This window comes from Pleurodeles waltl, chromosome 6 (assembly GCF_031143425.1).
Source record: "Pleurodeles waltl isolate 20211129_DDA chromosome 6, aPleWal1.hap1.20221129, whole genome shotgun sequence".
NCBI lineage: Eukaryota > Metazoa > Chordata > Amphibia > Caudata > Salamandridae > Pleurodeles > Pleurodeles waltl.
This window is the reverse complement of record NC_090445.1, coordinates 433177162-433201997: the sequence shown is the minus strand read 5'-3', so window position 1 is coordinate 433201997 and position 24836 is coordinate 433177162. Positions and strand designations below refer to the sequence as shown.

The 24836-nt window shown below is 45.8% G+C and overlaps 1 protein-coding gene across 3 annotated transcripts in view; it reads left to right on the top strand.

Annotated features, from left to right (window-relative positions):
• Positions 1-24836, top strand: part of REN (renin) — a 177713-nt gene that overhangs the window by 57439 nt on the left and 95438 nt on the right. For 2 of the 3 annotated variants that reach the window (XM_069238494.1, XM_069238492.1), the window contains exon 1: positions 10881-11213. The exons of the other annotated variant lie outside the window; for it this stretch is intronic. In XM_069238494.1, coding sequence (XP_069094595.1) covers positions 11152-11213 — 62 coding nt within the window. In that variant the 5' untranslated portion in view covers positions 10881-11151. Of the gene's footprint in view, positions 1-10880; positions 11214-24836 lie in introns of those variants that run through there. 3 annotated transcript variants of the gene reach the window in all.

Here is a 24836-nt window from a genome sequence, read left to right as displayed (position 1 = left end):
AATCCAATCCATCTCGCCCCATTTCAATCCATCCCACCCAACTCCAATCCACCCCATTGTACCCCAAAGCCAATGCTTGTTTTAATTGCTATCGAGTCTTAGACCCGGGTAAACGAGGCCCACTTAAATTCCAGTCTCTAGAGTCATATTGTCCCTTAGTGGTGATATCACAGGAGTACCAACTAATGTCCATTATCTGAGTCCCAGGTGCACCTTAGTGGTGATTTCATTACGTCGATGCTTTCCCACTTCTGGATACACGGAGAGGGCCCCTATTCCCCCTCACTGGTGACATCATGGGAGCTTAAGTGCCTTCCGTAGAAACACTATAAGAGCCCAGTGACCTTTGTTGCTCACGCTGTGAGAATCTAGTTTTCCCCCGGCTGGCGGTATCATGAGAATCCATTAATACCGTGCAGAAGGGGCGTGAAACCGGCGGCGTTAAGTCCTACGAATGTGACTTCGCTAGCGTCCCCACTTGCTAACTATGTCATAAGTATTACCCCCCCCCCCCCCCCCCCCAATGTCCCTGGCAGGTGATTTTAGGATAGCCCCTGTATCCCACACTGATAAACTCATAATGGCCACATGCGTCTTCGTGCGCTCAGTCTGGTGACCTCAAATTAACTCATGTGCCCCTGGCTAAAGACGTCTATAGTCACAACGCCGTTCACCAGTGGTATCTGGAGGGCTTATACACCCTCTAGGTGGTAACATCGCAAGAGCCTACATGGCTCTTGCTGGGTTTGATCATGGAAGCCTCAAACGCTGTGCTTTAAATGAGCAGGTGCTGTCAGGTACCCAGTTACCTGCACTTCCTTAATTTGAAAGGGAGTGTACCAATATTTATCTGCTGAGGTGCAATACTTTTAATGAGAGAGCACTTTTCGGTGCAAAAACTTACTCTGAGTTAGTGAGCAACCGCACTTCTATATACATATATTTTAAGCACTGCTTGGTGGCTACAGGATAGCTCACTTGCCGCCCGCTGCCGAAATCACACGAATCCCCGCGCGTCTCCAGCTGTAACATCTACAGCACGTCCATGGCCTTCACTGGTGACGTCAGAACAGCGCCGATCCTTTCGCAAGTGAAGCGCCGGGAGGCCCAATCCCCTTCAGTGATGACGTCACGAGAGCACACAGGCCGTGACACCGCCGGAGGGAGGGCCCCTGCCTGCCAGTACTCTCTGGTACTCTGGGCCCCGTTAAGGTATCATCCCGTCTCCTGCAGACGTCATTGGGTACCATCACACCCCTGTTTTCTCATCAAGTCCAGGGCACTTTGGGAATGGTCTCCTCTGTGCCCTCCCGAAGCTCCGTCTTGCAAAGACTGTGGGAATTCAAATAAGCGTGCAGTAGAGGCCGTGTACTGCGAGTGACCTACAGTGAGGTCACAAATAATAATAATAATAACAGTAATAAATCTGGCATTTTTCCCGTGAGTGCCCAAAGAGGGCAGACTGGGAGCCCTCTGCAGGTCCTGGCCAGGGAAGGCGCCACGTTCACATGCCAGGGCTCTGGGCTGACTGAGGCTCCACGCAGGAAGTACGTAAACGAGTGACATCAAGGGGCGCAGGGCCTGCAGCGTATGAGCCCCTCCCAGGGGAAGCCCGGCCCTGCACGCATGGACCCCCGCACCATACAGCTGTAAGGTGAATGGGTTATGTGGGCTTCTTTCTTCGCCAGTCGAAATCCACAATTAAAGAAAGTGAGCCCCAAAACACACCCATGCCAACACTTTTATACACGAAAGAGTGAGATTTTGAAGAAAAAAAAATAGGGAAGCCTTACATTGAAACAAATACATGTTTAAGGGAGATACCTAAATGAAGCCACTTTTGGCTTCAAAAATCCAGTCTCCCCCCTAAGTCGGGTCTGTTGGCCAGCATGAAGGCCTGTCTCTTTGTTATCTGTAAAAGTACTGGCGTAATTTGTATGATTATAGCGCAAACATTGAGCAAAGGTATCCATGTATTTAGTCATTAATCATCTCACCAATGCCTGAAAAGATACGTCTTCAGCTTCTTCCCAAAAGCCATCAATTGTCTCTAACTGCCAGCCTACGCAAGAGCAGCATGTTCTTTACATCCAGTGGATCTCTTTTCCTCAAGGCTTTAGGGTTAACAAATAACTCTACACACCCCACACTCTCCAGCATGTTTTCAACATATCTGAGCCAGAAGATATCAGGTACCCACTCCAGTGAGCTGCAATCCTCTATCACTAGCTGGTTGTGTGAAAGGGCCGGATTTGACCAGATTGTAAACCAGCACAAGACTGGAGCCAGGGCAATAAGATCAGAGAGGAAACATAGGCCATATTCCTCGTGTACCACAAAAGAAGTGCATGCAGGAACCACCTGGAGCCTAGGCAGAAAATTATTTTCTATTACTTGAAGCTCACTGGTATCTGTGTGCCCCCATATGTCACAACCATAACTTGCCATTGGGACACATTTCTCACGGTATACTTTAACCAATACATGTACTGATTTGGCGCAGAGTATCTTAGCAAAAGCCTTTGTTGCAGCCACTGATAAATATATATATATATATATATATATATATATATATAATCCAAAGCAGATGGAACAATATCCACCAAAACGGCTGCACTGATCCCTCGGCTGTCTCGTGAGGACAAAAAAAATGTTCGTAAGTAGAGTTTCACCAATTTTATTCCATTAAATTAATTCACAGTTTCCTGCACAGAATGTCAACGCGTTTCGGCAAACGCCTTCTACAGGACGATATATATGGGGTCGTTGTATATATATATATATATATATATATATATATACACAAAGCAGTATGTCACCAGTTACGTAAGAAATACAGTGCATAATTGTATATCTGCAATGTATTTTCTCGATGCATTTCAGCACAAGCTTTTCTCCTGGGTCAGAGTGCAAGGCCCGTTTCCCCAAACAAATATTGTGAAATAAGTACATAACATTACATTGAGCCACTTGCTAGGTATGTTTTAGAATGTTTACAAAGTCATTTTTTCCATTTCAAAATGTGCTTGTTTTACACATAAGACAAAAGAAAACTGTTCTCTCATATTTTGCGAGGGTTCACTCTTTCATTCATGCCAAGCATTAAAATGAGCATTAGCAATATGAATTGCTTTTCCAATTGTATAGTGGAATGTTTAATGCAGAGCTTCACCATACAATAAAGATACAACCTGGACAGTGGCAGCACAGCTTCCCCTACACAAAGAATAAGTACAGAGCAGATAGCAGGAGGAACATCAGACAATTCTCTCACTCATACAGGACAGGTACAACACAGGTAGCTAAGGCAAATAAGGAGGGTGTGAGAATAGTTAGAGGACTACTGTTATACATTTTCAGTAAACACCCATAAACATACAAGAAGCACAACACCCTTGGAAGAGTCAAACCTCTGATAGAATGAACATACATTCATATACTCATATAGGATGATGAAATCCACGTACCTATTGTGGAATGGTTCATCAGTGGGTTCCACAACTTGTACTGTAAACATCCGTGTACCACTGCTCACTAGTTGTATTGTCTACTAGTTATGAGTTCCCTAGTTTTTGTAAGTATATGTCCCTTTTGTCAACATTAATGTTCCTTCTTTGTTATACTCTCTGGAGTATATCAAAATTGTGTTACTGATGTCCCTATGCGACAAGAATAAAAACAGAGAGTAGAGCAACGGACCCTGCTTCTCTTTTTAGCCAACATGTTTTGGCGCTTGAGTAGTGTCCCTTTGGAGATGAGAACTTCCTCAGGACTACAATCCCCTCACATCAAATTATGTGCAAAAGTACCTGCTCAAAAGGCATGCTGTGCAAATGCATGTTATATATCCTTTTTTCTTCATAAGCAGTAGAGACACCTTCATTTGGGAGTGGAAACAGTCCTTCATAGAACAAGTACACCTTGGGCATAAATAGTGCAAGCTTTCCCCATCAGAGGACACATACAAATAAGACAGCAGTCGTACAAGTTTTGACTCCTCAAAGAATTGGTACAGGATGAAAGTAACAAATCAAGCTTCCCACTTTCACAGAAGGCAGCAAGTGTGATCTCTATTCCCAACAGAACAGCTCCATCAGGGCAGGCTAGTACAAGCTTCCATCGCTCACAGAACATGTACAGTTAAGGCATGAATGACATGCAGGTTAGAGACAGATCTCTGGAGTAGATGTTTAACGCAATGAGGTGAATCTATAGGTGGATGAATGAATATGCACGTTCTGACACAATTCTCTTGTAATATTCTACATCACCATCATGAAAGTCCCAGGTTTTCCTATGTTAGACCTGTCACCCTTAGGGTGGTTCACTCAAACATTTTGCCTTCACGCTCCTATTTTGCTGAATACGTTTTTGTTGGCCTTAGGACTCTGCGTGCTGTACCACTGCTGAGCAGTGCTAAAGTGCTTGTGCTCTCTCCCTAAAACACAGGAAAACTGGCTTAACACCTGATTGGCATATTTGATTTACTTATAAGTTCCTATTAAACTGGTATACCATATACCCAGGCTGGTAAATTATATGCTACTAGTGGGCCTGCAGCACTATTTGTGCCACCTACTAAAATAGCCCCTTAAAACATGTCTCAGGTCTGTCATTGCAGCCTGAATGCAGTAATAAACCACCAATTCGACTTGGTAAAATAACCCCCTTGCCACGGTTTAAACTTTCCTTTTATTACATACAAGTCATCCCTAAGGTAGGCGATAGGCAGCCCACAGGGCAATGTGCATTATAATTAATAGGCTGGACATGTACTTTTAAGCTTCACATGTTCTAGTAGTGAAAAACACCGAAATTTGTTTTCCACTACAGTAAGGCGTACCTCTCCCATAGGATAACATTGGTTTGCTTTATTACCTTTAATAAGAACTAACTTTTGATTAGCAGCACGTAGGCCTTTCATCTTTTTTTCAGAACACATTTTATTAATTTTCAGCAGAAAAAGCAAGGCTAAAGCGGGCAGATTCAATTACAGGAGAGTTACAATTGCCCATCTGCATAATGATCTTGTAGTAGCACTCAGTCTCACAAGACAGCAGGCCTAGTGCGTGATGGCACGTGTGTGTCCATAGTGCTGAATTCTGTCATCGAATGAAGAACCACAGGTAGGGATTGGGTGTAAGACCATGCCTCAGTAACCTGCTCAGCATTGCCAAATCTCAGGGTGTTTCTGGGGGCATCCTCTAGCGTGAAACATCGCAACCTGCAGGACAATTCAATGATCTAGACCTTTTCACCAAGCCTAACATCGGAAGGGAGCAGCCTTCCACAGCTTGGCTATGTCCTTTTGGCCACTGTCAGGCCTAAGAATAGTAAGTGGCGTTTGTATCAGTTTCCCCACAGCCCTTCTATACTATGAAGGAAAATTACCTTGGGGTCTAGTGGGATATCCCATGCCAAGACGAATCCAAGGCTTGATTTAACAGCCCTCTAAAAATATGTCAAAGTGGTGCAGCTCCAGACTGTGTGGAGGAAGGTATCCTTGGTTATTCCACATCACAAGCAAGTCGGGGAAGCAATCATGCCTATGTGCTGTAGGCGGTGCAGTGTTTAGTATGCCTTGTGAAGATACGTGAATTGGATAAGCCTGAGGCGAGCAGAAATTGCCACCGCGCATTGGGGCCGCCAGGGCTTCTGACCAGTTGTCATCGTCTGTGTTGGTGAGATCGGCCTCCCAAGTTGTGCATTACTTGTGGGTGATAGAGGGGCTGTGGGTGATCAAAAAGCAATATATTTTGGTACTTTTATGTGTGCCCAGGTCTCCGAATAATATTTGTCCTTCTAAGAAGCTAAAGTCTGGTAGCTCCTGTAGATTTTGAAGGTATGGGGTTAAGGCAAGACGGAGTTGTAGGTATCAATAAAATTGGTTACAGTACACATGGAATTCTTCTTGGAAGTCTTGGAACGACTTTAGGATCAAGCCCTGGAGTATGTCACCAAGTGTCAAGATGCCTATGTTGTCCCAGCCCTGGAATCCATGCAGGAGGGTGACTTGATATAATATAGAGCCATGCCAAAGGGGGGTTGTGCGTGTCAGACTGCCCCACCGATCCATTCAAGGAGCTCCACCATAAGTCTATTACCACTTTGGTGGCCGGAGGTAAGGACTTCGTCTCTTAGTTACTGTACAGGTAGTCAAGTGAAGGGGTATAGCCCATAGTACAGTGCTCTGTGGCGTAAGCTGGGTCGGATTGGGGACAGTACCACCAGTCATTAATGACCTGTAGATGGGAGGCGGCATAGTAGGAGTATACATCAGGGTGGAAATGCCTCCACTATATGTTTATTGAAAGCATATGATGAGCGCTTTCTGCACCGTGCAGCTCCCCCAAAGAAAATTATTCAGGATTGCATTTTGTTGGCAGAACCATGACTGAGTGATTATATATGGGTAGTTTTGGAGTTGGTATAAATGGAGCGGTACTGAAACCATTTTAAATATAGATGATCTGCCTAGTAGAAACAGTGGTAAGGGAGTACATCCCCGCACCTCGTCTCGAGCCCCTGTGAGAACCAGGGCTCAGTTATGTGTCAATGCGACCTCCAGGGTTGGGGGGGATGTATATCCCTAAATATGAAAAACCTTCCATGGTGATAGTGAGGCCCGATGTCCAACGTACATCATACTCCCCACTGGTAATACAATTGATTTAGCTGGGTTGAGGTAGAGACTGGTGGTCTCTCCAAAGATCTGCATGAGCTGCAGGAGCCGGCATCCCGACGTTGTAGGATCCATAAGAAAGAATAGGGATATTTTCCGCGTATAGCCCTATACAGTTGGAGAACAATGCGGACCATTAAAATCCCCTTATTTGGGCATCGACTCTGACCCACCTGGCTAAGGGCTCCATGGCTAGAGCAGATAATAATGGGGGTAGTGGGCATCCCTGGCATGCCCTCTTGCAAATAGGGAAGGGGTCTGATTGTGTGCCAGCGACGCACATTGTGGCTGTCAATTCTGCATATAATAGGAGTGTGTATGCGAGAAAATTGAGGTCGAGGTTGAGGCATTCAAGAAGTACAAAGAGGTAGTCCCAGCTGACCGAATCAAAATCTTTGTTGATGTTGGATAGGACAAAGTCTCCGGCTGATGCAAACGAGTGGCCAGGGCTAAGGCGTTATACACTCGGCGGATGTTGTGGCGAGCGGCGTACAGGGGCATAAATCCAGCCTGGTTTGGGTGAACCAGATCTGGTATATGTTTAATTGATCTATTAGCAAGGACTTTTGCCAAGATCTTCGCCTCCAAATTAAGGAGGAAATCGGAAGATAAGAGGAGTGGTCTTCAGGGGGTCTGCCAAGTTTCAGAAAGACCACGATTCAGCCTGGAGATAATCAGATGGGAGGATCGTATCATCAAGGGTGGTATGAATAACACGCAAGAGGTGTTTTTTCAGATGTGGCATAAAGGTTTTATAAAATTCTCTGGGGAATCCGTTTGGACCTAGGACTTTTCCGGGTTGCATAGTGGTCAAGGCCTCTGAAAGCGTCCTCGGTTATGGCTTCATTTAAGACTGACTTGGCATCATCATTCAGGGGTGTTGGGTGGAGGCCTTCGATAAGGGATTTCATGTTTGCTCTCTGAGAAATTGTAATTTAAAATCCTCTGTATGGTAAAGGCAGATTATAAGTCACAATTTAGAAAATGACACTTTTAGGCTGTTGGGCCATTTTCCTGCCCTAAATATTAGGTGCCTACAGCCTGTTCCTGGGTCACATGATTTTGTGTAGTTGGCAGTTGGACTTTGTTTATTCCTCCCAGAAGGCCACACAATAGAGAGACTCTTTTTAATTTGGATGGGCCATCTCTGGCAGGGTTGGTGGGCTGGCAGGGCATAGTCCCACTCGCAAATAAATAGGCTGTGCCCTGCCTTCACACAAAAGACTTCACACCCCTACATTGTCCCTGAATCAGGCTGGAGGAGCCAGGGCAGGGAAGGTGAGGAAATTCCAAGCACTTCAAAGGAAAATCTCTTGAAACGCCACCTTCTTTAAAGAAGGCACCAAGTCTAAAAATAGGACTCTCAGACCCATTCTTCAGTTCACTTTTTGGACCTGCGGGAGGACTCTCAGAAGATCACCTGCTGCTGTGGCCTGCTGTGTACTTCAGAAGACTGCTTTAATGCACATGGAAAGACTGCCATGCTGCCTGAAGCCTGGCTTGAATCCTCAGAGGCCTGCCCTGCTGCTAGAGCCCTGTTTCACTTCTTGAACCCAGGACTACCAGAATGACTCCAATGAGTCGTTTTCTGGCCTCCTGATCAGAGCTTCAGGGACAGAAAAGGCTCCCTCCATCTTCAACCCGCCCTTGGACCTAGCCTAAGTGAGTCCTGACACACCCAGGGGTGCCCCTCCAGTCCTGTACCCTTGGAAGTGGTAGTTAAGGTCCCCAGATAGCCAAATCCAAAACTTGGGGCTTAAAATAATTTCGAGTAAAAACCACTCTGAGAACCGAGAGGCAACCAGAACCAACCAGCTCATCTATCCACCCAAAGTGCATTGTCAGTTGGCCTGACTTCGCAGCAGCTCCACTACGGTCTTCTCTACAGCAGCAAATCCTGATCTTCAACCCTTCGCAGAAGGGGTATCCAGCCTTGTGGAGACCTCATCACCTCCAGCCTCGTCCCTTTGGAAACTTTTGACTTCCAAAATAGAGACTAAGGCCCATATTTATACTTTTTTTAGCGCTGCATTTGTGCCGCTTTTTAACGCAAAAGCGGCGCAAACTTACAAAATACAATTGTATTTTGTAATGCGCGCTAAAAAAGTATAAATATGGGCCTAAGTCCAAACGTGGAAACCTTCACTGCAACTTCGTCCAGCGGCTCCCCAACAAAAATGACATCTTCTCAGACACCGCCTGCAGCCTTGCCTGGCTAAACTTTACCTTCTCAGACATTTCCTATTAAATTTCTTTTAAGTCTGAAGCTAAACGTCAATCACCATCAGCCTTATTTTTCGACGTTGATCCGGTCTCGCACAACTAGTTGCCGATTTGTTCTTTTAAGTGCTAGTTTTCACCTTAAACTTTAAAAATTCATAACTCTAGTTCTACTAATTGGATTTTGTTGTTTTTAGTGTCAACTAATTTATTAAAATGGACTATTTCCCTAAAGTTGTGTGGACTTTTTCTTGTGTTGTGTTTTCACTTTATTACTGTTTCTGTGCTGCATAAACATTTTATACATTGCCTCATGCTTTTGTGCCAATCTACCAGAGGGTTAAGCAAAGGTTAATTTAGTGACTCCTGGTTCACTGCAACAGGGATTGTGGCTGTTGCTTGAGCAGGGTTAACAGCCACTCAACCAGCAACCCAATTTCTCACATGCACATAGTGAGAAGTATCTGTTAAATCGTAGGTCATTGGTATTGGGAACTGCTCTCCACAGGCACACAGGAGGCAACCTCTTCAAAAAGGCTTTGAATGTGTGAGCACCAGGCTCTGTGCAGTGCCACCCTCTGTGCCGCACCTATTCAAAATGTTGAGAGCCACCTGTGCGAAGAATGGTGGGTGTTTAAGAGCAAAGGTTGAAAAGCAGGGGCAACGTGAAAAGGGAAACAAGAAGAATGGAAACTGAGAGGATTGTAGGGTGACTTAGAGGACATAAGCCGATGTGTTTCGGTATGTGTGGATTACTGGGTCTGTTGGGCTACAGGGAGATGTAATGGTGAAAATATATTAGGAAAGCAAATGTATTGGTGAGCTGTGGAAATTTAGTTATAATGGCCTTTGCAAACTTTATAAATGTAGACCTGTTCTATGAATGCTGTCGTTTGCACTTGCAACGCTGTTTTGTGAAAAATGTGCTCCATTCTGCTCAATGGTGTATGTGTGCCTATACTTGTGGAAGAACCTGTGTGCCCCCTGGAAATATGAAAACACAAGCGTGCACTTATGTCCCTGGTCTCCTTATATTTGCGAGCGAGAGTGGGGTACCCCGCAGACATACGCATGAGGCCGCTAGAGATATTAAAGGTGTGACATGAAATATAGCAGGTCAGCACTGGGCTGCATGGGTAGAAGTGCGCGCGTGAGCCCCATTCTGGAATATCAGTGGGTCTGAGGCTTATGGGGAGGTGCCCTAGCAAAGTTATGCGTGCGAGACCCATTCCTGGGGGGATGTGAGGTAAGGTGAGATGCACTGACAGGGCCCAAGTATTACTGCAGCAGCAACGGGGGCAGAAGGTGTGACTAGAAGTAGTGGAAAGGCAGTTTCGGACTGAGGCGTGCTAGCAGCACTGTGTGAGAGCCAAAGTGTTGGAATAGAAGATGATTCCTCGGGGCACCTGCCTGCTGGACAGAACGGAGGTGGTTTGACACACGGCGTGAAGGTTTTATTCTGGAATAGCAAGGAGGTTTCAGCGTAGAGGTGAAGTGGAACGGCAGTGTGCAGGTTGCCTTACTCAGAACCGAGCGCGTGCATAGCAGCGGCGGCTTGTGGGTGCCCTTGCAGGAACTGCAGGAGGTGCTGCAAGTCAAGACAGGGGTGCATTGGCAGAGCTGTGGCTGGATAGGATAACATGAGGTAAACTTCTCACTGATGCCACCGAAGGAATTCTTGGCTTCGTATAATGTAAATAATCCCACAGCCCATAAAATATTTGACCCCGTCTCCATCCCTGCAGAGATGCCTGCTTGGTCTCACTGCTCGTGTAGCACGAGGGAAGTTTAGGTACAGGACCCTCACAGAACCAGTGACGTTCATAGTGGGGGGCCTGTGTAATGTTGTGTGCCCTCGCTGCCCCCTGGCAGGAAGTGAGGCCATAGCAGGGTTGGCCCAGCTAGACTAACGTATTTGCTCGACAACTAGGCTCCAGCCTATCAGGGGAGCCAATGTTTGTGTATAAAACCTGTAACTGGTCCGGGCCTCGACAACAGCGTGCACGACCGCCTGTCCCAAATACTTTACAGCGGCCCCTAAGCCAGCCCTCATAGTAACAGTGCAGCCTGCTGAAGCTCTGCGATCAAGCCTGGGGCCAACAAAACGACGAAATCTGCGCCAAGCCTCCAGCACAGGGCGCGGCAGACCACAGGTGCACACGGGAGTTGCACCCTCTACTGGCTGACACGACAGCAGCCCCCGTTAACAGGCACCAACGCACCGACCCCGCACAGCAGTGAGGGCCGAGATGGACGTCAGGGGCGTCGTGGCGTTCTGCTTCCTGTGCACCTGCACGCAGGCCTTCCGGAGGTAAGGTGGGCCACGGGTGTCTTTAATGCAGGGATGTCACCAAAAAGTGCTGTCACTGCAGAGCGCCCGGAGAATGGCCCCGAACGCAGTTACCAGAGAAATATCTGTATATTTTAGTGGTCATTTATTTTAGTGAATGAACATTGGGAAGAGATTACCAAACAGCCTTAGGTTGATAGGTTAAAAAAAACACCTTTTTTTGATATGGTCATTTCTTTTGGGGCGTGTGGTGAGTTCAAGGGCTGGTGAAAGAGCATTTACACCCCTCTATTCACGGAGGTCCAGCTGGGGTGCAGGGCACAGTTCATGTCCCTTCCACGAGAATTCTTGTTCCACGAAAATCCTGTTGTTATTATATACTTTGATGCTAAATTTATTGATTTTAATTCGTATTTGGCTGTAGTGGGGAAGACGTCTGAGACCGGTTCCTCCACGGTGCTTGCCTTTGGACCACATGGCACTTTGGTCATTCACTGGCCTGGCCCCACATGCATAAATTAGAGGTCAGAACTGGAAATCCCTCTAGCGAGGCTTAATGACTATGGGTAACAGGTGCATGTATGTGACACCATGTGATCGTGGGCTCTTTGGAAAGGAATGGTTGCATTCATGGCAAAGGAGACCCTCCCAAACCCACAGAAGTGTTTAATCTGTTTCAGAGGAAGCTGGGGTGCCTGGTCGCCGTTTGTGCCATTGTCAGCATCATTCATGGCAAGCTCTTGTGATCTTTGGACAGCTCCAAAGCGCGTTCTTCACACTGTAGGCTAGAAGCAGGAGGGCTGGGACAGCTCATTGCCATATTCATGTAGATCGACAACACTTTCTTGATATCATCAGATAGACACGTTCAACTTTCTTAATGTCGTCATACATATCCATGCTATGCCTTCAGACTGATCCGTGATGTGTACTTAATATTGTGCCATGTTCTGATATAGTATGATAGATCTATGCAACATTCTTGATGAAGTCAGAGATCCAGGCCATGTCCTTGATCTCTTCAGATAGATTTGTGCCACCTTCTTGAGATTATCAGATCGATCAATGACACATTCTTGATATCTTTCAGGTAGAACCATGACACGCTCTTGATATAGTTAGACAGATCTAGAAGCACAATTTTCATCTCCAAGTGTAATTGTCTGATCCTCATTGACATTTTGTCCCCTCCAGCCAGGGAGCCTAACCCACAAGTTGCTGCTTTTAGTAGGCGATCTCCCTTTGTAGCATTTTGTGCTTTTTGTTGTTTGTGGTTACTGACACTGAGCACAAATTCTGCCTTTGTTGGACTCAGCTTGAACTTTCAGGCTTTGAGTGGAGCTGGACATTGCTTCAGGTGATTAATATCACAGGCAGATAGGAATTAGGAGAAATACATTTTTAGATAGATAAAGCCGATCACCCAACATCAGGTATGGTAAAGGAATTTTCAACACTCCAGGCAAAATAACATGTTGCCTGCTGCAGTGCTCCCCAACTACTGAAAAAGGCTACATTTCAGACGTTTTTTCAGTAATTTGGCATCACCATCAGAGGATTCACAAAGATGCTGCCTTTTCCTGCGTACCAAAGTGCTGGCCTAGCAAAAAAAAACATCAAGGAAAAGCCTCTAAAGGGCGCTAAGAGGAAGCTCTTAGTATCTGGAGTGATGAAAGAAAAAAATGTACATGTATGTTCTATTTAAAAAAGGGATGTTCACTTTAGCAACATGTTAAAGCTGAAGGACCCAGGGCGTGAGCTGGGATGTGATGGCTCCAGTCTAATTAATGAGTTTTTATCTGAAGTGTGCTGTTTACACGATGCTATGCTAATGCCTGGTGGGGCTTTGGGACTGGCTAAGATTGATGCTGATCTGTGTATAAGTAAGACTCTTAGTGAGTGAAACTACACTCCGAGAAGTTAAACTTACACCGAGTGAGAGAGGGTAAGCTCCAGGGAGTGAGATTTCAACCCATTGAGTGATATTGTACTGTGGTGAGTGACACTGGCCCTCAGTGAGTTATACAGTGCTCTGAGATGTGCTAGCTAAATCATATCAGTGACACTGCGCTCCAAAGTTTAAGAAACATACCCTCTGTTGGAAACTTCACGCCAAGGAGTGAGAACCCACCTGCTCAGTCATGCTGTGATTGAGGGGCTTATTTACAAGGAGCTTGTGCCACCATTGCATCATTTTTTTGACATAACTGCAATGTTTTGCTAGCTCCATATTTACAAAGTGACGCATTTGCCAAAATCTGTCACTTTTCCTGGCCCTGCGTGGAAAAAAAAACCTGCGCGGGATCTGGCTGAGTCACACCCATTTTAATCTATGCAGAGTGGGTGTTCCATTGGAAAAAGTCACTTACAACTGACAAGGTGGTATTTAAAAGATTTTCCTCTTTTGACGCTTCTTCAAGACGCATCATGCATAGCCTGAAATGCATTATAATTCATACGCCACCAAAACCCAGACTTAGGGACTGATGCAGTGGTTTCAAAACCGGAATCTGGCCATGTGAAGTCCGTTCATACCCTGGAAGATATCTGTTTTGCACCTCCTCACTGTTTGTAGTAGGTCTACACATGTGCCAATCATATTATAGGACCCCTTGACGAACCTGGGACCATGGCAACTATGATCCCATCATCCACTGCAGCAAGGCAATGTGACCTTGTGTACTTTTTGAAAGGGACGGGCTAGAATTGTCACTTCTTCAAGGAGGAATGGTTCCACAAGTCCAGGTCTGCGTACTCCAAAGGACAACAGGTAAGTACACACATAAGGTAGGTAACACATGTATTTCCAGTTCACATTCCATCATATACTTGTATTTACTTACATTACACTGTCACTCACTATGCCACACAAACACAGTTCTCTGCATACACATAAGTAGACTATGCCCACTGTAATGTGGCACATACACATAATGCACATATTACTACTTACACCCAGGACCAATGTAAAAGTGTAGATGGTGATATTCCACCATTTTGCAGTCTTTTACATTGGTCCACACAGACTAGGCTCCATGTGTCAATCTGAACTGACGCGTTGCCTCAGATTTTGTGACGCATTGCTGAAGTTGCGTCAGTTCTGACACCAACTTCAGCAATGAGTCCGTTTTTGTGTGGATGCCTTGCAGCATCGTTCCCTCGGATGCGTCAGTATTTGTGACGCCTGGGACCATATGACTTATTGTAAATACAGCTCATCCATGGTGCTGTAAACTTTTTTGACACAGCATAAGTATTTTTGATGCATCACTGCCACAACACAGTGATGCATCAGTTCTTGTAAATGAGGCTCTGAGTCTGTAGTCAAATGTTTGAGATTCACACCAATTAGTGATTTTGTGCTCCCAAGAGTGAGGATTAGATCCAATAAGTAAGACTGTATTCTACTGAGTGAGTCTCCGACCTGTTAGTTGAGACTATATTCTAATGTGTGGGACACCGAAATGGTTGGGGTATGAGGGTGAGCTAAAGTAAATGATTCCACTGAGGCAGGGCAAGATTGGGATTGTCTTCCTCAGGGTCGGAATTGGACAAAAAATAGTCACGGGCACCAAAATAATATTGCCCACCCCTGTTAGCGAAGCAGAGAGCTAAAAAAGGAACCCACAAGGTGGGCCGGTTTTGAACTTGTAGACCCGCTATATTGGTGTCTGCAAGTTATGGGAGACCGCAAGCATTTGTGCTTATTTCAGCCAATGTGTGTGGTAGTATCAGGGAAATCAGCAGTTAAAAAAGCCCCTCCAGACCATAAAATAGACTCACAAACAGGCAAAACTGGCCCACACACTGATCTATCAGACCAGTCCAACAGGCACAGGTCAGACCTTGGTCATCCTGTGTCATCAGCACTGTGTTTGATCCGGGTGTTTGCATTTAGTAACCTGCATTCAAATCAGGCCTAATCCGTAAGAGAATGGGATTATATTGAGATATTAACAGAAGACGTTTTAGATCAGTTCTCTAGATGCCTCGTTTACTCTCGGGCAGGTTGCATGCCCCTGTTGCACCTCAGCTTCTACGCTGAAGCTAAAGCGCCCCCTCCCAGTTAGCCAGCTAGCTCCATGTTGGCCTGGTGTCACTGCCAGGGAATGGGTGGACTCTGGAAAAGTATGAGAAAATAGCTGAACTCTCAAGTGCTGCCCAAACGAGGCATGGGAAGGGAGTAACCTGAGCAGGCATGGCATGGGAAACGAGGCAGGGGAGCAGGCTACAAAGGGAGAGAGAGAAATGAGGGGGAGATGTGAGCCTAAAGGGTGGGAGACTGGGGATAAAGAAAGGGGGTCTGGCATTTAAGGGGAGTCACTGAATGCTGCGAGAGATGGAAGAGAAATTAGCAAAGAAAGTGAAAGGGGGGGATACAAGTGGAGGTGAGTGAGCGGGATGGGGTAGTAAGTGATAAGAGAAAGGTGTAAGTGAGAGGCTTGAAGAATTATAGAAGGCTGGAATAGAGACATTGGAGGGGATGAGTGAGAGGGCAGGGCGTATCTTGGTCAGTAAGTTCGGGGGTGGGGTGAGCTTCAGATTTCCTGACAATCACACTGGCATGTAATGTTAAAGTACATTGAGCAGCAGGGTGCACAAGGGGGCAAAGGGTCACTGGAAAGAGAGATGACTGCGGACTGGAAGGGGTACTAAATGAGAAACAATATTTTGTAAAATAATCAACATTTTTAAAGGTTTTCAAAACAGAAATGAGAGATAAAGCGTGTGTGTTTATGTCAGTGTGTGCATGCAAAAATCCCAGATCAAATCCAACAGACATCTCATAATTCCCTACTGAAAGCACCTGTACCCAACTATTCATTAGAAAATATATTTATTAGTGTGGGGGTGTGTAACACCCCAGACACCCCCCTTGAAGCTACACCCCTGTGAGAGAGTGATAGGGAGTAGGGAGAGATGGATTGGAGGGAAAGATGGTGGCTACACAGGGGAGGCTGAGAGGGGCATTCAATGACAGTGGAGAGAGAAAGAGAATGAGAGGGCCGGCCTGACACAGCCCGCAGTGGGGCCCACCTCCACAGTTATAATGCGATCCCCCGCCCTGGTTCTCATGCGAACGACCTTTGAGATCCTGGATAGTATATAAACAACTCAACAGTGGTGATAAGGGTGTCCCCTGGTGCTCTCCGAAAACCCAAGAGCAATATTAATGTAGACAATCCCTAGGTGAGCTAACTGCACTCGCCAGCACACACCAGTCCTCAGATGACAGTTTCCCTAATGACCACGTAACCATGCTCATGTTATACAATTTCTTAATAAACTATGTTAACTCCAGCTTCTAGTGTGCCTACTGACCTGGGTCGGATTGAGCCCAAATTGGCGCGAGAATATAGGAAAAACATACCCACATTTGTGAATAGTGTTTTTATGCAATATTAGGCACAACATACATCAAGAGAGTTTCCACTGGAGACTGTCTCTCCCCAGTGAAGATGCACTGTACTAGCGAACACTGGCAAAGCCAAGAGGTCTTGCTTACGCAAGAGCTATTGGCTTTGCCAATGTGTTTTAGCCATGTTGTACACCAGCATGTCTGCAGTCAGCATAGCTAGAATATTTTAGCATGGAATAGAGTGCTGTGGTGTAGATTGGGGTGGCATGGAGTGTTTTGGAATGTTGTGGAGTGGCATACTGTGTTGTAGAGTGGAGTGTCATAGAATGGAGTGCCGAAAAGTGGAGTGTTGTAGAGTGGATTCAAGTGTAGTCCAGTGGTGTAGAGTGGAATGGAGTGGTTTATAGTAGAGTGGAGTGATGTAGAGTGGTGCAGAGTGGAGGGGTTTGGAGAGGAGTGGAGCAGAAGGACATAGAGGGTTGTGGCACAGAGTTGAGTAGAGCGTCGTAGATTGAAATGCCATCAGGTGTCATAGAGTGGAGGAGTGGAGAGTATCGTTAAGTGGTGTAGGGTGGCATATAGTAGCATGCCGTAAAATAAGTGTGTGGTAGAGTGGAGTATAGTCTTGTGGTCATAGAGATTAGTGTCGTAAAGTGACAGATCATGGAGTGCTGTAGAGAACAGTTAAGTGCTGTAGAGTTGAATGGAGTAGAGTGTTGTAGAGCAGAATGCAGCGACGGCCGCTGCATATGTCAGCAGGGGGTCGGGGAAGACGACGGGAGAAACATAAAAAAAGAAAAAACAAAACAAAACACTTACCTCCGATGCCCGTCTGCCACAACCATCTTCTGCCGCCTCGCTGCTCTTGTGGTGTCCCAGGATTTGCTGGGACACCTGCACCGGCTCCCCAGCAATCCTGGTGCTGTTTACATGCTAAACATAGCATGTAAGCAGCGTGAGGATTGGTCTGAGCAGCTCGGAGTGCCGCTCAGACAAAAGCCTGGGGTCTGTGTTGTTTCTCCAGCCCAGCTGTGAATAAAGCCGGGTTGGACAAACCTAAGTGTGCATGTGTGTTTGGCCAACCTCTCCTTCCCCTCTCACCTCCCCATGGCCCAGTCCCGCCCCTCCCTGCTGGCTGAGCCAGATGATTTCAACTGCTGGCTCAGCCAGGGGGACGATGCCCCTCCGTCACTGCAGAGGAGCCGCCCCTGGTAGAATGTTGTGTCATAGAGTAGAGGGGCATAGAGTGGAGAGGAATGGAGTGTCACAGAGTGTCACAGAGTGGAGTGGCATAAAGTGGAGTACAGTGGTGTATGTAAAGTCACATGGTATAGAGTGTCATAGAGTGGAGTGACGTAGAGTAGAGGGGCGTAGAGTAGCATGGCATAGAGTGAAGTAAAGTGTGACACAGTGGAGTAAAGTGTTGTAGAGTGGAGTGGGGTGCCTAGAGCAGAGAAGAGTGGAGTGGCATAGCACGGAGTGGTATAGAGTGGAGTAGAGTGAAGTAGCATAGAGTGAAGTGGCATAGAGTGGAGTTGCTCAGGGTACAGTAAATTGGTGTAGAGTGGCATAGAGTAGGGTGGTGTAGAGTGGTGCTGAGAGAAGTAGAATGTGGCGGCATAGAATGCAGTGGCATAAAGTGGTGCAGAGAAGAGTAGAGCAGCCTAGAGGGCAGTGGTGGAGTGCAAAGAGGAGAGTGATCCTGAGTAGAGGGCAGTGGCATAGAGTGCAGTGGGGTAGAGTGCAGTTGTGTGGAGTGTTGCAGAGTGTAGTAGCGTAGAGTGCAGTGGTGTAAAGTGTAGTGGTGCAGAGTACAGTAGCATAGAGTGCAGTAGCGTAGAGGGGCATAGAGTGCAGTGTAGTGGTGCAGAGGAGAGTGGTGTAGAGTGCAGTGGCGTAGACTAGAGTAATGCAAATTACAGTAGAGTGGAGTAGAGAGCAGTGACAGAGTGGGGTGATGCTGAGTAGACTGGCGTAGAGTGAACTGGCCTAGAGTGCATTGACTTAGAATGCTATAGAGTGGCATAGAGTGCAGTACAGTGGGGTAGAATGCAGTGGTGTAGAGTAGAGGGCAGTGGAATAGAGTGGAGTGATACAGAGTAGAGTTGTGTAGAGTTCAGTGGCAGATAGTGCAGTGGTGCAGAGTAGAGGGTCGTGCTGTGCAATGGTATAGAGTGCACTGGCGTAGAGTACAGTGGTGTAGTGTGGTGCAGAGTAGAGTGGCAAAGAGTAAAGTGGTTCAAAGTATAGTAGAGTGGAGTAGAATGCAGTGGCTTATAGTGGAGTGATGCAGACTAGAGTAGTGTAGAGTGTATTGGCATAAAGTGCATTGGCTTAGAGTGCTGTAGAGTGGCGTAGAGTGCAGTACAATGGTGTAGAGTGCAATGGAGCAGAGTAGAGTGCAGTGATGCAGAGTAGAGTGGTGTAGAGTTCAGTGGCTCAGAGTACAGTGGTGTAGAGTAGAGTGTCAGAGTGCAGTTGTATAGAGTGCATTGGTGAGGAGTACAGTTGTGTAGCATGGTGCAGAGGAGAAAAGAGTGCCGTAGACAGCAGTGGTGTTGAGTAGAGTGGTGCAGAGTAGAATAGAGTGTTTTCAAATAGAGTTGCATAGAGTGAATTGGCTTAGACTGCTGTAGCATACAGTAGAGTAGTGCAGCGTAGAGTACAGTGGCACAGACTGCAGTGGTATAGAGTGGAGTGATGTAGAGTGAAATGCTGTGAAGTGAAGTGGTCCAGAGTAGAGCAGAGTGGCACAGAGTGCAGTGGTATAGGGTATGGTGTTCAGTGTAGAGTAAAATGACGCAGAATAGTGTGGTGCAGGGTAGAGTGCAGAGGCATAGAATGGAGTGGTACAAAGTAGAGTGTATTGGCGTAGAGTGAATTGGCGTAGAGTCCAGCAGAGTAGAGTCTAGTGGCATAGAGAGTTCAGTGGCAAAGTGTGCAGTGGTGTAGAGTGCATTGGCATACAGTAGAGTGGTGGAGAGTAGACTAGACAGGCATAGAGAGGAGTGGCCTCGAGTGCAGTTGCATAAAGTGGAGTGGTGTAGAGTGGAGTGGGGTAGAGCAGTGTAGAGTGGCACTGTGTGGAGTGCAGTGGCATAGTGTTTTGAACTTGAGTGGCATAGAGTTGAATCATGTAGAATGGCATACAGTAGAGTAGAGTGGACTGACAGAGTACGTTGACATAGAGTGTTGTAGACTAGAATGGCTTAGGGTGCATTGCCATAGAGTGGAGTGGCGTAGAGTGCAGTGGAGTGCAATGCAGTAGCATAGAATGCATTGGCTTAGAATGCAGTGGCGTATAATGCAGTGGCATATATTAAAGTGGCCTAGAGTGCAGTGGCCTAAAGTGTAATGGTGTAGAGTGCAATGGAGATTGAAATGGAGTAGAGTGGCATAGAGTTCCGTGTCGAAGAATGGCATAGAATGGAGTGGTGCAGAGTAGAGTGGTGTAGAGTGCAGTGGCCTAGAGTAGAGTGGTGCAAAGTATAGTAGAGTAGAGGTCAGGTGCGTAGAGTGGTGTGATGCAGAGTAGTGTGGCGTAGAGTGTAGTTGGCATAGAGTGCACTGGCTTAGAGTGCAGTGGAATGACGTACAGTGGCGTAGAGTGCAATGATGCAGAGTAGCATAGAATTCAGTGACAGAGTGCAGTGAAGCAGAGTAGAGTGTATTAGAGTGCAGTGGTATAGAGTGCATTAGTGTAGAGTACTGTGGTGTAGTGTGGTGTTGAGTGGCATAGAGAGCAGTGGTGTAGAGTGGAGTGGTGCAGAGTAGAATAGAGTGTTTTTAAAGGAGTGGCATAGAGTGCATTGGCTTAGATTACCGTGGCATAGAGTAGAGTGGTGCAGCGTAGAATTCAATGGCACAAGCACAGAATGCAGTGGAATAGAGTGGAGTGATGTAGAGTGGAATGGTGTAAAGTGGAGTCGCCCAGAGTGCAGCTGAGTGGCACCAAGTGCAGTGGTGTAGAGTAGAATGGTTCAGGGTAAAGTGCAGTGGAATAGAGTGTCCTATAATGCAGTGGCACAGAGCGGAGTGAAACAGAGTAGAGTGTATTGGTGAAGAGCCCAGCGGAGTAGAACCTAGTGACAGAGTGCAGTGGCATAGAATGCAGGGGTATAGAGAGCATTGGTATAGAGTACGGTGGTGCAGAATAGACTAGAGAGGCACAGAGTGCATTGGCGTAGAGTGCAGTGGCATAAAGTGTTGTGAATTTGAATGGCATAGAGTGGAGTCACATAGAGTGGCGTACAGTGGAGTATAGTGGACTGGTGTAGAGTGTTGTACAATAGACTGCATTTGTGTAGAGTGGAGTCGTGCAGAGTAGAGTTGTGCAGACCGCAATGGCATAGAGCAGTGGTTCCCAAACTGTGCGCCACGGCGCCCAGGTGCGCCATCAAAACAAGACAGGGGCGCCATGAGCTGCATCATTACCGATAGCAGTGACCTAATTCTGCAGCTGCATATTAGAATTTAGATAATCCCCTCCATTAAAAAAAGTCAAAAGCCATTTTCCTTGTTTAGAGTGCACAGCTCGTGATTGTGGAATTTCGAGTGAGAAATTGAAATACAGCAAGGAAGGGCCTTGAAGTTTAATCCTCAAACACCATCTAGTGGTAGTAATTATAGTACACACTAGTTCTATTCACAAAAACCTGCAGGCTCAAGTTTACTAAGATTTCACACAATGTGATGAAACTTCAAATTTTGCTGTGCATTGTTGCATTAAAGAGAAAACAGACTGCAGCACCATATATGCAAAACTTTGCATGCTGCTGGTGTCACTCCCAGATCTAACACACAAATAGGCTGCTTTGTGCGACGCACAGTCAAACACCAGAGTGCAGAGGAGAGCATATGCTGTCTAGCATAGGATTAGTACTGGATACATTCCCCTCAGTACAGATTTCTAAGCATAGTTTATATTGTTTCTGACTTAACCAATTATATATTTTTTTAATTAAACAACTGTTATATTTTTATGTTGTTACATCTATGATTATAATACCTTCATTGGCTTTATTCCAATTATTTTCAGAGTGAAAAATGTAAGTACTCCTGAGGCCCGGCTCACATCCCCCCACCCACCCAAAAAAAAAAAAAAGCATAATGGGGAGCCGCGGACAATAGCCAATAGGTCAAGGGAGGCGCGGGTCAAAGAAGTTTGGGAACCACTGGCATAGAGTGAAGTGGAGTATAATGCAGTGGAATAGAATGCAGCAGCATAGAATGCAGTAACATAGATTAGAATGGCCTAAAGTACAGTGGCGTAGAAGGCAACGGTGTAGAATGGAGTAGTGCAGAGTAGAGGGCAGTGGCGCAGAATGCAGTGGCACAAAGTGGAATAGAGTAGAGTGGCATAGAGTGCAGTTGCGTATAGTTGAGTGATGCAGGGTAGAGTGCAGTGGCACAGCAGAGGGTACAGTGTCACAGAGTGCAGTGGTGTAAAATGAAGGGGTGTAGACTGGCATAGCATAGAGTGGAGAAGAGTAGAGTATAGTGGCACATAGTGCAGTGTCCTAGAGTAGAGTGGTTCAGAGTAGAATGAAGCAGCATAGAATGGAGTGATGCAGGATATTGGAAGAAAGTGTAGAGTGATGTCATTGGTGTAGACTGCAGTGACAAAGAGTGAAGTGGCACAGAATGGAATGGAGTAAAGGCAGTGTTCCAGAGTAGAGCACATTGGTGTAGAGTGGAGTGGCATAAAGTGGAGTATGCATTTTGTGGCAGTGCACTGTCATTGCTGACAACACATTTTCAATTGAAATGGCCATTAAGTTTGCACAGAGTTTTGCTAATAAAAGTATACAGCGCAAAATCAATAATGTGTGGAAATGTCATCATCAAGTGTATTGATTTGTTTTGATCATATTAAAATATTTGTTGCCACCACACTTCAGAATTACAAAAATGGGCTTCATTTGTGCTTTCCTAATTTTGATACATTCTGAAACATCCACACAATTAATTTACAGGCATTTAGATTTTGTTGTATGCTATTAAAAAGCCATTCATTTCTCTGCAAGATTGTCCCATTAATCCTCTCACTTTGAAGTCAGAAAAAGAAAAGCAACACCAAGCTCCGTTGGAGGATAGAGACGGATATTTGACCTCTGTCTTTGAATGTAAAGTAAATGTGGCAAGATATGTACAAGATTTAAAGGTCTGTTTAGAGAAAGAAAGCACTGTGGAAGAATATAGTAAACAAGGTATGATCCTTGGAAGGGGCGATCTCAAGCTGGACTGCCTAAAACAAATAAAGCCAGCAAATAGAAAGCAAGCAGATGTGAGTTACAAACCACTGACAAGCAATGGGTGGAATGCATTCCATGGGAAGCTTTCCAGATTTCCCCAAGATGAATTTAGCAGTCTGGTAGGCTTCGATCTAAAGATGATAGAGATTGGTCTACGGCTGCAGCTGATGAAGTTAAACCTTTCACAGAAGCAAGTTTATCTTGCAAATAAAGATTGCCATTGATTAATTGAGTGATCTTTAAAAAAGTTAGTTTAAAAAGTAATTTTATCTCTAGAATGTAGTTACATTGTCTTGCCAGTGCAATCCTGGATTTATAAAAGCATTCTGTGACTGCATGGTTTTTGTTTTGTTATTTCCAGTGAACAGAGCTAGTGGTTGCACGAAAGATCAATATTTGAATATTTCAATTTTTCACTAAATTGAGAAGGGCCTACTTGTAATAATTAAGAAATAAGATGTCCTTTCAAATCTGGGCACCCAGCAGCCAGGCACAAGTTCTGCTTCGCAGGATTATGCCTGAAGTTGGCACCTTCGACTGGTTCCGACCAGACCACCCTCTGTACACCCTCTGTACAACCAAACCAGACAGCAGAAAAAGAACATCTTTGACAGACAGGATGTGAAGCGGAGGGAATAAGGGGTCAAATTTAAAGATGTTGAGGTGAGGATAAAGCTGGGTTTATCACACTGGGGGTTGTTGATCACAACAGGCCACAACCCACTACTAACTACACTGCCCCATGAAGGCTGTCAGTCCTAGTCCTTCGCAGAGATTACTCGCAGGGGTTCAAAGGAGGAACACTTTCGATGAACCTCAACCTTCCAGAATCGAACTTTATCTCGTGGCACGTCAGAGCTGGCACCTAGAGCGTCTTTCAGTTTGAGACTAGCAGGCCCAAGGCACTGGTAACAGGTGAACTTATTGGGACCAGTGTTGCATCTCGGTCAGGCACCTCATACCGACCATTGTGTGCATTGAATAAGCCACATCTGGAGCACTGTGTGCAGCTCTGAAGACCTACTCAAGAGTGTTGCCTCTATTTCCACAGGCCCCATCTTGAGTACTGAATTCAGTTCTGGAAGCCACATCTAGCAGATTATGTCCAAATGTCAAGGCCTCATCCAGAGTATTGTGTTACGTTCTAGTAGTCAATGGAATGCTGTGTTGAGTTCTAGAAGCAAAATGGGAGAAGCTCAGGAGACGTTATGAGACCAGACGGGGGGTGGAAGGAAGAGGTGATAATGTGAGATTGGAAAAGAAAGACTGAGGAGTAAAGATGTAAGACAGGAGTCTGGAGTTCAGTGTCTACTGAGTAAGTGGCATCGCTTGAAGACTGAGGTGGTAGGTTCAAGCACAAGAATTTATGATGTGAAAATGGAGTGGGGCTCAGAAGTAAGAGATCTCTGTATGACCATGAATTTAGCTAATATGGGGGCTGAGAAGTCAGAGGACACAATGTACGACTAAACCAGTGAGGCAAAAGTAACACAACAATACTTCAGAAAAATGCTTTAGGTGTCTGACGTTTCTTGAAGAAGCGGTAAGAATGGAATCAGAAAGCTGGAGACCATGTTGACATAGGCCGAGGCCCATATTTATGAGGCCCTTGTGCCACAGTTGCATCACTATTTGTGACGCAACAACGGTGCAAACTATCAACTCATATTTATGAGTTCACCCAAAGCAACTTTGCTTGGCTTGGAATAGGCTCATAAATATGGAGTAAGGCAAGGCAGCGCAAATCGCTGTGTTGCCTTACTCTGTGCTAGAGTCGTTCTCTGGGCCTTGCTGTGTGTATTCCCATGCAACACCCATGGATACGGACGCATCCCCAGATTTACAAGACCTTATAAACCTGGGGATGCACCAAAGCCTTATGTCTCCCCAGGGGATGCACAACGAGGAGAAATATCACTATTTCTCCTCAATTTTTCCTCTCTCTATGTGTGCTGCATTCTGCAGTACACATTCGGCAGCACACATAGAAAGAGCAAAATGCCTCCAAGTATTGTTTTTGCGCAGGAAGCT